Source organism: Salmo salar, chromosome 11 (genome assembly GCF_965601325.2).
Source record: "Salmo salar chromosome 11, fSalSal1, whole genome shotgun sequence".
In the NCBI taxonomy this organism is placed as follows: Eukaryota; Metazoa; Chordata; class Actinopteri; order Salmoniformes; family Salmonidae; genus Salmo; species Salmo salar.
Genome location: NC_138301.1, coordinates 15157979 through 15173560, shown reverse-complemented (window position 1 = coordinate 15173560; position 15582 = coordinate 15157979). Strand labels below are relative to the sequence as shown.

Sequence of the window (15582 nt, the reverse complement as noted above, 5' to 3'; positions counted from 1 at the left end):
TACCAGTGTAATCCTGTGTCTCGCAGCAGGATTGTAAATCATAAAACAGGACTATTAAAAGTCTCCTAATCCTCCAGAGGCAGGCTGGGTATAGTTAGTACCAGAGCAGAGCGCCCCAACTCTCTCATTCATTAATGCCCTCCAAATGGTATTTACCAAACGACTTGTACGTGCCACTCACTCACTCACTCACTCACTCACTCACTCACTCACTCACTCACTCACTCACTCACTCACTCACTCACTCACTCACTCACTCACTCACTCACTCACTCCTTAGATACAGGAAGTAACAGGATGTACAGTGGATGAGTCTGTCAGCTGATTCGTCTGGGGAGATCACAGGTGTGTGTGTGTGTGTGTATTGAGCATGTGTATGTTTTTTGTAATTATGTGTGCACGTGTGTGAATGGTGCAATCGAGAGAGGGAAAGGGGCTGACGAATCCCTCTGCAGATTTCATCTCCCCCCGTTGCCATGGAGATGCTCTGGTGGGAAGGCCACAAAGCCTGAGGCGCAGAGAAAAGGAGAATGCTTGTGTGAGTCAGAGAGAGAGGAAGAGAGAGAGAGAGAGAGAGAGAGAGAGAGAGAGGGGGAAAAAAGAGAGAGAGGAAAAGAGAGAGAGAGAGGAAGTGGTGATGGTGGACTATTATTACCGAGCAGAAAGTCTAAAGAGGCTCATTGATATTCTCTGGGAAAGGAAAGCAGCCCTTGCTGGGTGTGTTCGTGGTAAACAGGCCTGCTAGAGGAGCTCTGTCTATCCCCTGTCAGTCAGTCAGTCTGTCTGTCTGCCTGCCCCTCTCTCTCTCACTCAAACACTTGTTTTTTCTCTCTCCTTCTCTCTGAGTGAAGGGGTTTGTTCGGGGGTGATGGGACGTCCACACCGCTTTCCACCCCCGCTGCATTAGCCCCTCATTCTGGGGAAATCAGCCATTCCTTCTCTCCCCTTTCACCCTATTTACCTGCTCACCATAACGATCAGAGAACAAACCCTGTAAATCTCGAAATGAACACCTAAAACCACATCACTCCCTCCTTCACGTCTGGACAGCTCTAGTGTAAATTGATGGGACTATATGGGAGGGGAAATAGGCTGTGTATAACTCTCCCATGACTGTATGTGTGAAGCCTTCCTACTCTGATGTCTTAGCCCAGTGGAGGGAGAGATGGGCTGAGTAAAAATGCTTAGGGTCAGTGAGTTTGGCCCAATGTGTGTGCTAAAGAGCTATTTTCTGCCCATGCGGTAATCACTAAATTATGAATGTTGAGTTTATGATACAGTATGCCGCAGTCACGGCATGAGTGTGTGTGTGTGTGGGGGGGGGGTGTAAGCTGTATGTGTGATTAGCACTCAAGTAGAGTGTGCTGTGAGTGAGCGCTCATGCAGTCTGTGTGTGTTAGGCACGTTTATATGTTGGTGTATGTGCATGGCATGTATTTGTGTGTGTGACCTATTTTCTCCATCTCTCATAACAGAATGCTGATTGGGGTGTATTGTCAGCAGCAGTGTGTGTGTGTGTCTCTATAGAGCTGTGCAGACATTGATTGGGTTAGTGTGCAAATGAGGAGAGGAGGGCTGACGCAAGGGAAGGGTCAGTCACAATGGCAGGCTGGGCCATCCTCCCTGATCGGATATGTCACACACACTTCTCGTTGATGGGATAAATATAGAGCCTCAAGTAAGACTCTGTATCAGATCCATGGATTTAAAGTGGAACTGACAGAATTTTAACTACTTTGCCGATATGACGCAAACAGACAATCATAATATTAGTCAAAAATATTGAATTCCCAGTTTATGCTACAAAAACAACTTTATAAGAGGTTTTAAAAATAGGTTATGTTTGATTCAACATTCCATGATGTACACGGACGCATTGTTAGCTGAATAGATGGATGCAGTTAATTGCATGATTAATATCATTCACCAATACATTTCTTAGAAGTCCAAAAAATATTGCTGTCGTAAATCACTGGCCTGGTACTTTGTTTGCTGCCACCTTTCGGGATGCACTGTTTCAGTGTCAATGACTCCAGATTTTGGACAAAAATGGACTGGCTGGGAATGTCAATACAATCAAACTAGCAAGGGCAATGGTCACAAGTCAGTCATAACGTGGCTAATATGCTAGCATATTTATGTAGCAAGATAAAAACACAGAGCCTACCGTTAGCTAGATAGCTAGCTAGTGGGTGACTTGACTTTTTCAGCTAGAGATGCAGGTGTCATTTGGTTAGCTAGCAAGAGATGTGAATCGCCTTGTTAGCTAGCTAGCTATGCTAAACTACTGTTATGCAGTTAGTACATTTCTTGTGTTCGTAAATTCACTCTGGCTAGCTATCTACTCCGATTTTAGACCACTCTTGTCTAACTGTGCCAGAGCGCACAATAACTGATGAATTTACGAATGCACAACACCCATTGAATATGACCAGTGTCGGTATACGTAGGCTCAAAACGTTGGTTAGTCATGAACTCACTATATAACATGACAACGACCTAACCAGTTCTGCCTGGGCGAGAAAATGCAGCTGGATGTAGCTAGCAAGCTAGCCATCTTTAGCCAGTTAGCTTCGGGGCTTGGTAGGGACAAGCATACATTGGCATGCAACCTGCAGAAGAACGAGCAGGCTATTCCCCCATCATTTACCACTGCAATTTTGACTGCCACCTTCCTGAAAAAGGTTTGCTCTGCCTATCATTAGTTGTTGATCTTGTTGTTGATGTGCATATAGGGAAAGATGGCCTACCTTTTTATGGTTGTTTGATCAATAGGACTGTAAAGTTCCCAAATGTAAGAGGACTCCTGTGGTATTTGTCTACATATGTGCAGCAATCCAATCAAGTGTATTTGGTGGCTTTTGCCGAATGCGTTCAAGTTATCTAACGTTACGCTGTTGCAACTGCCTGTAAACACACAGTCCAGTTCAAAGTGAATGATGGCAGGCCCTTGTGGCAAATGGCTTGTTTGCGTATGGGCCTACTCTAGCTCTGAATGGCAATAGAGCACCGGTCTGCGTAGACTCCGGTCCTGGGCGAGACAGATGTTTTATTTACTGCAGTGTCTATTAACTGTCCAAATGCACGGCCTCTTTCCCACTCTATATTGCCATCGAATTTTCACAAATGCCTTAGTATACGTAATTTTCAAACATTCTAAGAATTGATGAAAACGTGATAATGACTGTATCTAAGTGCACGCTTGTCATAAAATTTTTTAAAAGTGTAATTTCTTCCGACACACAATACACCATAATGACAAAGTGAAAACAGAAATACCTTATTTAAATAAGTATTCAGACCCTTTGCTATGAGACTCGAAATTGAGCTCAGGTTCATCCTGTTTCCATTGATCATCCTGGAGATGTTTCTACAACTTGATTGGAGTCCACCTGTGATAAATTCAATTGATTGGACATGATTTGGAAAGGCACACACCTGTCTATATAAGGTCCCACAGTTGACAGGGCATGTCAGAAAAAAACAAGCCATTAGGTCAAAGGAATTGTTCGTAGAGCTCCGAGACAGGATTGTGTCGAGGCAAAGATCTGGGGAAGGGTACCAAAAAATGTCTGCAGCATTGAAGGACCCTGAGAACACAGTGGCCTCATCATTCTTAAATGGAAGACGTTTGGAACCATCAAGACTCTTCCTAGAGCTGGCCGACCCGGCCAAACTGAGCCCTGGTCACGGAGGTGACCAAGAACCCGATGGTCACTGACAGAGCTCCAGAGTTCCTCTGTGGAGATGGGAGGACCTTCCAGAAGGACAACCATCTCTGCAGCACTCCGCCAATCAGGCCTTTAGGGTAGAGTGGCCAGACGGAAGCCACTCCTCAGTAAAAGGCACATGGCAGCCCGCTTGGAGTTTTCCCAAAAGGCACCTAAAGGACTCTCAGAGAAACAAGATTCTCCGTTCTGATGAAACCAAGATTGAGCTGTTTGGTCTGAATGCCAAGCGTCACGTCTTTAGGAAACCTGGCACCATCCCTACGGTGAAGCATGGTGGTGGCAGCATTATGCTGTGGGGAGGTGTTTCAACAGCAGGGACTGGGAGACTAGTCAGGATCGAGGAAAAGATGAATGGAGCAAAGTACAGAGAGATCCTTGATGAAAACCTGCTTAGGACCTCGGACTGGGGCGAAGGTTCACCTTCCAATAGGACAACGACTCTAAACACACAGCCAAGACAACGCAAAAGTGGCTTCGGGACAAGTCTCTGAATGTCCTTGAGTGGCCCAGCCAGAGCCTGGACTTGAACACCGATCGAACATCTCTGGAGAGACCTGAAAATAGCTGTGCAGTGACGGTCCCCATCCAACCTGACAGAGCTTGAGAGAATCTGCAGAGAAGAATGGGAGAAACTCTCCAAATACAGGTGTGCCAAGCTTGTAGCATCCTCCCCAAGAAGTCTTGAGGCTGTAATCGCTGCCAAATGTGCTTCAACACAGTACTGAATAAACGGTCTGAATACTGAATACACATGTAATTGTGATATTTTTTTCTTCTTCTGTTTGTAATAAATTTGCTAACATTTCTAAAGTGTGGAAAATGTGAAGGGGTCTGAATACTTTTTGAATGCACTGTATATGAACAGATTTTAATAATAATTCATGTTGTTAAAATGCTGTCAGTTTACATTTTAGTCATTTAGCAGACGCTCTTATCCAGAGCGACTTACATGCATACATTTAATTTTTTAAAAAAAATCCCGTACTGCTCCCCCGTGGGATTCGAACCCACAACCCTGCTCTACCAACTGAGCCACACGGGACCACTCCCAGTTCCAATTTAAGTCTCTGCTAAGGCACTAGAATGTTCAGTAAGTTTTTATTTTTTTCTCACCACAGTCCCAATGTCTTTTCCCAATGGAAAGCTTGAAGCTATTTTCTGATCAAATGCTCTGAGTGTTGTGACTTGCATGTGAAGGGCTGTGGGCCTACTGCTGCACTGAAAGCAAACATTTCTAAAATGTGGAACATTTCCAGGAGCCCCATAAAGAGTCATGGGATAGCATGTGAAACCACAGTCGCCCACCTTGTGACAGAGCAGAAAATGGCTGGAAGTGGTTGTGACTGAGCAACGAGAGGGAGGAGGGGGGGGGGAGAGAGAGAGGGGGAGGGAGAGAGAGAGAGCCGATAAGCAACAGTCTAATAATCCATTGCCAAACTGATACTATGATACGGATGTGAATGTAGGCTTATCCTCATACAGTAACTCTTTAGAGTGACTGGTGTTAGATAGGTACTATTATATTAGGTAGAGAGGAGTGGAAGTTAAAGAATGTTCTGCCAGAGTGACCTTAGCAACAGACAGCCCCACCGACAGTCACGAGGAGTGCTAGTTCTGCATTGTCACGGCAACCAGCGGGACTGTCAGTCTGAGGGGTGCTGATTTGATTTGGATAGGGAACAAAGGCAGGGAACGAGGGGGCTGTGTCTGTGTGTTTTCTTCTGACTGTGTCTCTCCAACGAGCGGAATGGAAAAACCAGTGTTCTTGTGCATTAACCACACGCTCCTACCTGCATTGCTGTCCTCAAACTGAACCCACCTGCTTGAAAGGCTTGCTGTGCCTCCACGGAGGTCTAATTGGGTTTAAGCTAGTGAGCAGTATTGGAGTCTTGCCAGGCAACTGCCCGAGTTTATCCACTTATTTCCTAAAGTTCGTCAACAGTGCAGACGGAATGAAAATGAGCTTCTCTCTACACTTTTTCACTTGTTCACTCACCGTCTCTCAAAGACTGATGAATAGGAACATTTCACACAGAGGACAGGATAGTGTTTATAGCTAACATGTCAGGGTGTTTTTACTAGTGGGCACACTCACACAAAACTGGCACCACCTATAATGCAGCCTCCCTGGCAGGTCAGTGACCCTCCCGTGTCCCAGGGTGGAAGAATGGCAGAAAGGAAGCAGAGCAATGTCAGGAAAGGCAGAGCGAGGGATGAGAGTGAATAGAGGGATATCCCACAGGGAGTCCACGCTCCTTTTCCCTTCAGGAGAGAGAAGAGGAGGGTGGAGGAGGGTGGGGTGCCCACAGCAGGGGCTGTACTAATTACACCTTTACTGTCCGCGCGCGCACACACACACACACGGAGAGAGAGGGCAGAGTGGCAGTGTGGAGAATGATTCACGAATTGAGCATGTCCATATCCCACTGCCATAAAGCATGCAGCCTACTAAGTTCCTACTGCATCTATTTCATATGCAAACCCTAACATGCATCCAAAGATTAAAAGTAGTGTGTGTGTGTGTGTGTGTGTGTGTTTTGATCTACTGCTCTCCACCCATTCATCAGGACATTAATATGGAGCTGTGAATATGGGGTCTGTCTGTGTTTGTTGGGGCAGTGGGTTGGGCAGAGACTAGCAACAGTGTCTGGGTTGGTTTTCTGCTTCTGCGGTCGGCACACGTGCCTTATCTCCAGGAAATACACTTGAGGAGATCTCGGGAACCCCTAGCAGCTGTCCCACAGAACAGATGAAAAGACAGGATCAGGAATCAGGATGTACTATTAGCAACTGGGATTTCAAATTCACACACTTTGCTACTGCTACGGAGAACACGTGGCTGGGCGTCTGATGTCTGTGTAGTACTGAATCCGTTGAGTCCTATTGCTGTTTGTTTAGGCCTGAGTGTTGATTCCATAGGTCAGTGTCTGCAGGGTCGTGTGGATGTTAGCTGTTAGCACCACTGTGTGTGTTTGAACAGCTGCCACTCCACACTCCCATCCAGTGGAGACTTGGCTTATTCTCTACATTTATATTTATTCTCTCTTATCTGCAAGGAAATACTCAAGGCTGTAATGACCCCGACTTTCCCTCTTTAGACCAGGAAAGACGAAAAGAGGTCACATCCTCTACTTCTACCGTTAGATAGCCTCACTGGGGGAGAGGAGAGAGAGAGACGTGTAGTAGACTGACATGCTGAATTGTATTTAGCAACCTAAAGGTGTCTGCAGCCTGACAGGATGTGTGGTTGAGGAAATCAGGTAAGGGGGGGGGGCAAGAGATGGAGGGAACAGCAATGCCAGCGGAAGATGCCTGATCACTCCGTTCCTGCCTGTCGTTCTCCACGTTACCTTCTCTGTCGCCCCGCTCTATCGCTCTTTCCTTGTGCCTTCGTCTCCCACTCCCTCTCACATCCACCAAATGCACCCGCTCCTTGCTGTCTCGTTCTCTCCCTCCCCCTTTCTCTCTGTCATATCAGCCTGTTCCCTCACCATGGTGTTTGTGACTAAATGTCATGGGAAAAATCAATATGTGCTGGCTCCCTGTGGGTTCACTGCAGGAGGGGAGCGTTGCAGGGAGGAGGGTTACAGGCAGGGAGGCTAACAGTAAACACAGGCTGGCTGTGCTGGGGCGAGGGTAGGAGCAGATGGGGATGACAGAAAACAACACAGAGGAGAGGAGCTCCTTTCAGGATTAGTTCACTAGCTGTCTCTATCAGGGGTTGACCTATAGCTAAACAAGGTATAGTGACTGAGCTATTGGCTGCCCATACTGTATAAATACTGTGTGTGGGGGGGGGGGGGGTTTAAACAGACTGGCAGTTTAAACATGCTTACTTTTACTCACATTCCTCACCTTTCTAAGACATGCACACACACACAGCTACACACATAGATAGACGCATAACTACACACACACACATCACACACACACACACACACACACACACACACACACACACACACACACACACACACACACACACTCACAGCTATACCCACATAGATAGACACATAAATACACACACAGCTACACACACATAGATAGACACATAACTACACACACAGCTACACACACACACACAGCTACACACACACACAGCTACACACACACACACAGCTACATACACACACACAGCTACACACACACAGCTACACACACACAGCTAGACACACACAGCTAGACACACACAGCTAGACACACACAGCTAGACACACACAGCTAGACACACACAGCTAGACACATAGCTAGACACACATAGCTAGACACACATAGCTAGACACACATAGATAGACACACATAGATAGACACACATAGATAGACACACATAGATACACACATAGCTAGACACACATAGCTAGACACACGTAGATAGACACACGTAGATAGACACACGTAGCTAGACACACGTAGCTAGACACACGTAGCTAGACACACGTAGCTAGACACACGTAGATAGACACACGTAGATAGACACACGTAGATAGACACACGTAGATAGACACACGTAGATAGACACACATAGATAGACACACATAGCTAGACACACATAGGCACATAGCTAGACACACATAGATAGACACACATAGATAGACACACATAGCTAGACACACATAGATAGACACACATAGATAGACACACATAGATAGACACACATAGATAGACACACATAGATAGACACACATAGACACATAGCTAGACACACATAGATAGACACACATAGATAGACACACATAGACACATAGATAGACACACATAGATAGACACACATAGATAGACACACATAGATAGACACACATAGACACATAGCTAGACACACATAGATAGACACACATAGATAGACACACATAGACACATAGCTAGACACACATAGATAGACACACATAGATAGACACACATAGATAGACACACATAGATAGACACACATAGCTAGACACACATAGATAGACACACATAGCTAGACACACATAGACACATAGATAGACACACATAGCTAGACACACATAGACACATAGCTAGACACACATAGCTAGACACACATAGATAGACACACATAGATAGACACACATAGATAGACACACATAGATAGACACACATAGACACATAGCTAGACACACATAGATAGACACACATAGATAGACACACATAGACACATAGATAGACACACATAGCTAGACACACATAGACACATAGACACATAGCTAGACACACATAGACACATAGACACATAGCTAGACACACATAGCTAGACACACATAGACACATAGCTAGACACACATAGCTAGACACACATAGCTAGACACACATAGCTAGACACACATAGCTAGACACACATAGCTAGACACACATAGATAGACACACATAGCTAGACACACATAGCTAGACACACATAGACACATAGATAGACACACATAGCTAGACACACATAGCTAGACACACATAGCTAGACACACATAGTTAGACACACATAGATAGACACACATAGATAGACACACATAGATAGACACACATAGATAGACACACATAGACACATAGATAGACACACATAGCTAGACACACATAGACACATAGCTAGACACACATAGCTAGACACACATAGATAGACACACACAGCTAGACACACATAGATCTACACACACAGCTACACACACACAGCTAGAAACACACAGCTAGACACACATAGCTAGACACATAGATAGACACACACACAGCTAGAACACATAGCTACACACACATAGATAGACACAGCTACACATAGCTAGACACACATAGACACATAGATAGACACACAGACACATAGATAGACACAGAGCTAGACACACAGAGCTAGACACACAGAGCTAGACACAGAGCTAGACACACAGAGCTAGACACACAGAGCTAGACACACACAGCTAGACACACACAGCTAGACACACACAGCTAGACAGACACAGCTAGACAGACACAGCTAGACACACATAGATAGACACACATAGATAGACACACAGCTACACACACAGACATAGCTAGACACACAGACACAGCTACACACACAGACACACAGCTAGACACGCACAGCTAGACACGCACAGCTAGACACACACAGCTAGACACACACAGCTAGACACACACAGCTAGACACACACAGCTAGACACACATAGCTAGACACACACAGCTAGACACACACAGCTAGACACACACAGCTAGACACACACAGCTAGACACGCACAGCTAGACACGCACAGCTAGACACACACAGCTAGACACACACAGCTAGACACACACAGCTAGACACACACAGCTAGACACACACAGCTAGACACACACAGCTAGACACACACAGCTAGACACACACAGCTAGACACACATAGATAGACACACAGCTAGACACACAGACACAGCTACACACACAGACACACAGCTAGACACGCACAGCTAGACACGCACAGCTAGACACACACAGCTAGACACACACAGCTAGACACACATAGCTAGACACACGCTGGCCTTTGTTTCCCAGATGTGAGCCTGGAGTTTTTTCTCCCTCATCTTGTTGTTGATCTCTTGCGGATGTTGTTATGAGAGAGAATGAGAGAGGAGTTAATAAGAATATAAAACAGGAAGAGAATATATTAAAAGGAGCGAAAACACACACACACACACACACACACACACACACACACACACACACACACACACACACAGGCTGTTACATTCTCTCCCCAGCAGTTACCTCTTTAGAATGTGTGAGGAGATCCCTCTCAGCACTGCCTCTCTCTCTCTCTCTCTCTCTCTCTCTCTCTCTCTCTCTCTCTCTCTCTCTCTCTCTCTCTCTCTCTCTCTCTCTCGCTTTCTCTGTTTCCCTCTTTCTCTCGCTTTCTCTCCTCTCTCTTTTTGTCACTAGGTATCAACCTCTCTCCCCCAGACTCTGTTTCTCTCTCCTGCGCTCTCTCAACTTTAACTTTCAATTTCAAGGTGCTTTATTGGCATGACATTAGACAATATTTGAAAGTGAGGTTAGAAAATTCCCCCACCCCTTCCGTATGTGTTTGTGTGTTGTGGTGTGTGTGGGAGGAGGGTAGAGGGTATCTGTGGTGTAGGGGTAGGGGGCGTTGCCCTGGGCTGGATTAATAAATGGTTGCTGGGTAACTAAGCAATAAGGCTCGAGGGGGTGTGGTATATTGACCATATACCACGAACCCCCAAGGTGCCTTATTGCTATTATAAACTGGTTACCAAGGTAATTAGAGCAGTAAAAATAATTGTTTTGTCATACCCGTGGTATACAACAGCTGTCAGCCAATCAGAATTCAGGACTCAAACCGCCCAGTTTATAATTATGAATAGACCTTCTCTGTTAACAGTGTGTGTTCACGGAGACTGGCCTTTTTAGTCTCTCTCTCACTCTCTCACTCTCTCACTCTCTCACTCTCTAACTCTCACTCTCTAACTCTCACTCACTCACTCACTCACTCACTCACTCACTCACTCACTCACTCACTCACTGTGCAGTAATCACTGATTTGACTTTAGGCATCCAAGTGAAGGAGGGGCCAGCAATACAGAAGGCTGATTGCTTTATCGGCATTGTCAATAATAAGTCCTGTCCTTACCGTGCCAGCAATGAGTAGTTTGGTTCATCTCTAAACATCATTTGGCAAAAATGACTGTCACAAATGAACAAGTACCCAATCAAGGTGAATACTATGAGCCCATCTCTCTCACCAGTCTTATAGGTATGACCTCAGATGAGGCCAAGGTCACAGGAGCCCCAGATCTCTCATTATGAAATGTGTCAGGGTGATGGCTGTACCGATAGGGATGGGGTGGACCCGGGGGCAGGGAGCAGGATGCTCGGATTGACTCAGATTGGATCCTGCTGTCTCTCAGTCCAGGTCACTCTCATGGCGTGCGCACACACACACACACACACACACACACACACAGTGTCAATGAGCGACTGGGAGACAGGGAGGAGTAATATGATGATATGACTTAGGTCTCTGCACTTATCTGAGGTGGAAGGGTCTGCTTGTCCAACACGAGTAATCAGACAGAGTTGGGGCAATCCCACCCCTCCCACTGGGGCACGTGTGGGGACAGGGGTGTAGTCCGAGCCAACCCCAGGTAGAGAGAGAGAGGGTTGTGGCTAGGGTGGGGTTTGCCCAGATAACCCCGTAGCACCAGGGTTAGGGAGAAGAGGGTTAAATCCCGTTCAGCTCTCTAGAGCCGTACCTCTGTTAGCACTGGTGAGATTTAACCCTGATGTTAGAGGCTATGAGACTAAGAGATTGCATGTATTAGATACTAGAACTCCAGATGTGACTCTTCCTACTCACATATTAACATATCATCTATCATGTTGCCTAGTCACTTTACCCCTACTATATGTACATAGCTACCTCAATTACCTTGTACCCCTGCACATCGACTCAGTACGGGTACTCCTGTATATAGCCAAGTTATTTTTACTCCTTATTCGTTATTCACTTTGTATTTATTCTTCATGTCACTATTTCTATTTTTTCTGTCTTTAATTCTGTGTTGTTGGGGGGAAAAAAACGTAAGTCAGCATTTCACTGTTGGTCTACACCTTGTTGTTTACGAAGCACGTGACAAGTAAAATGCGATTTGAATTGGAGTGCATCTTGTTTCTTCACTGGAGTGTATACTCTGAGGCTCTTTCTAAGCCAGTAACACCGGTGGTTTTTAAACTCCAGGGTTGCTTGGCTCAGCTTCTTTGGAAGCAAGTGAAGTGGCCCGCTCAGAGTCAGGGATCAGCTTTTTCCAAATGTTCTTCCTCGGCTAAAAATAGCCTGATGTTTATCAGAGTTCCAGGTTACTCACTCACAGTCTCACGCTCACTATACACATACTGTACACTACACACACACTGCGTACGAGTGAATATTAAACAGACCTCAGTGAGCAGTCTGTTTGGTGGTCTGTCTGCAGAATACATGACGTTGACGGAACGTTTTCCGAGCGTTTCCCTAACCACCTCTGTGTTGTGATCTCTTTCAGGCGCCACCAGAGACATTGGATCAGCTCTTACCAGGATGTGCATGCGGCATCGCAGCATCGAGGCCAAACTGCGCCATTTCACCAAGTAAGTCCCGCCCTCTTACACAGGCATCCTCCTATAGGCCTAGCTCTGTCCCTGCTATCACTCCGTTAGTGGGGATTGGTCCCATGAAGTGTCAGTCACTGCTCTGTGTAAACCGTATCTTTGACGATGGTAGCCAACAGTAATGAGTAGTAGCCGTCATCCCATCCATGTTCCTTGGCTGACCTTCTGAAAGTCTGTGGTAAGCTTTGGACAAACTGTGACCCTTGTTTTTCGTTCAGAAGCTACATCAGTGTGGAAATGAGAATAGGTGGCAGGTCTAAATGTACATTTAGGTTATTTAGCAGACACTCTTATCCAGAGAGACTTACAGGAGCAATTAGGGTTGTGCCTTGCTCATGGGCACATCGGCAGATTTTTCACCTTGTCGGCTCTGTGATTCGAATCAGCGACCTTTTGGTGACTGGTGCAACACCCTTAACTGCTAGGCTACCTGCCGCCCAGACTCTCTTCACGGTAGGAAAGTGAATTCACACGTGTCATTCTCCACTGAGTGAGCTACCGGTCATGGGTTTTCCATGTACGTCTGTCCCAGTGTTTGGGTCGGGTCTATGGTAATGTGGAAATAGCACACACACTATCTAGACTGGAACACTCTCTCCCTAAAATGTATGATAAAGACAGGAGACGGAGGGAAGAGAAAACAGAATGTGAGGACTAAAACCATCCATCTCCCCATCCTCCATCTTCTCTCCCTCCCTCCCCTCTCCCCAAATCCCAAGCACCTCATTATAGGACGTCTGTAGACTCTTCTCTCAGACACGTAGGCTAAATGAATGGAACCACCAGCAGCAGCCTACTCTGTTCTAGACCACAGTACATCTCAAAGAAAGGAATCCACTCTATTTAGTCTGCAGTCTCTAATGAGTTTTCCAAATCAGAAGCTATTACCATGATGGTGGTGGTGTCTGTGGTGATGAGGAAGATGATGACCAAGGTGATGATGATGGTGGTGTCTTGTTGGGTGTGTTTACATTCCTAACAAAGCATTTCTGGGAGCTAAAGTTTCCTCACCCTGTGGTGGCACGTCAAAACCGGTCTCCTAACCCGTTCACATTGCGCCACACTATAATCAGGGCTGAAGTCCACATCAGCACTGTGCTGTCAGTCTGTGATTGGTCGACCTGGGAGGCTGCAGTTTCCACACTCCACCATGGGACTCCCAGCTCATCCTGTAGTGACGGGGGTGTGCAGATGTGTCACATACCAGAAATAGTGAAGTGGGACGAGCCACAAAGGAGAATTTATATAACCCCTTTCTCTTTCTAAAGATCTTATACCTTAGAGCGCATATTTTCCATGGTTTCATAAGAAAACATATCATTTTAAGAGTTCATCATGGCAAAGACTCATATTCTCCACGTGTTCCATATGATGTGTACCAGATGAAGCCAAATTGTTAGATTTGAATGGATCAGAAAATCATTATAGCCTCCCGAGTGGCGCAGCGGTCTAAGGCAGTGACTCGACCTTCGCCGCATCCCGAGCCCGTTAGGGAGTTGCAGCGATGAGACAAGATCGTAATTGGATCACAATTGGATATCACGAAATTGGGGAGAAAAAGCGGGTAAAAATACCCAAAAATAATAATACAAGTAAAGCCTGTACCTCGCTCTTTCGCTTTCCCTCTGTCCTCCCAGTGCCCTGATGGAGAGCTTGATTACTCCTCTCCAGGACAGGATTGAGGATTGGAAGAAGACAGCCAACCAGTTGGACAAGGACCATGCCAAAGGTGAATAATAATATTATTGGATTTATATAGTGCCTTTCTACCAAAGCGCTTTACATAGTAAGTGGGCAACTCACCTCATCCACCACCAATGTGTGGCACCCACCTGGGTGATGCACGGCAACCATTGTTGTGCCAGAACGCTCACTACACATCAGCAAGCATGGTGGAGAGGTGAGGAGTGATATCTGCCAAGTAGGAATGAGAGGGATGACTAGGTGGCCATGATGAAAACCTCATGATGGAGGTGGGACACAGGCAGGGTACCTCTGGCCAATCATATTCCCCTCTGTCTCCTGTGTCCAAAGTGGATGACATTCTGTCCCCTCTCTCTCCTCCAGAGTACAAGAGATCTCGTCATGAGATCAAGAAGAAGTCCTCAGACACCATGAAACTGCAGAAGAAGGCCCGGAAAGGTAGGCTGCTCCTCTTCTCTCTCTCTGACTGACAGCTAGCATGGCTGAACACTCCAAACTGCCCTCTCTGGCTATCCAGCGCTCTAAAATCCCAGCAGGTCAGGTAGTGCATTTTGTTTGGGCTCTATAACTATAGGTTAACCCGGACATTCTCTGTTATGTAACGGTCTCAGCTGTGTCTTCCCTTCAGCATGATATTACAGTAGTACTAGTAGTAGTGCTGAAAATGTCAAGGTCAAATCCTCAAGGTGAGATCCTTTGCCAAGGCATTCTGACTATATCAATGTCTATTTTTAAGCGTTTGACATAGCTGACGTGTGTTTGTAGATTGTTGACGATTACAGTTTGGTCTTTAAAAGGGACATCGCCTCAAATCACTACAGAGACGGGGTGAAATGAGGGAAGCCGCAGTGAGGGAGGGAGAACATAGCTCCACTCCATGTGGTTATAGAGCAACACTCTCCCCTGGTGGTGAGGATAATAATGACAGGCCTTTCCTCATTCGATAAAGCAGTTCACTCTGATCCAGCAGCCAATAAATACGGTTGTCTATTTAAGGCTGTTTCTAGACAGTTGCCAGGCAGATGCAAGAATCT

General features: G+C 45.9%; 1 protein-coding gene across 4 annotated transcripts in view; it reads left to right on the top strand.

Moving 5' to 3' along the window:
• The window catches only part of mtss1lb (MTSS I-BAR domain containing 2b), an 80114-nt gene that overhangs the window by 47577 nt on the left and 16955 nt on the right, over positions 1–15582 (top strand). For all 4 annotated transcript variants that reach the window (XM_014126577.3, XM_014126579.3, XM_014126575.3 and 1 more), the window contains exons 4-6: positions 12739–12823; positions 14482–14573; positions 14912–14986. In XM_014126577.3, coding sequence (XP_013982052.1) covers positions 12739–12823; positions 14482–14573; positions 14912–14986 — 252 coding nt within the window. The remainder of the gene's footprint in view (positions 1–12738; positions 12824–14481; positions 14574–14911; positions 14987–15582) is intronic.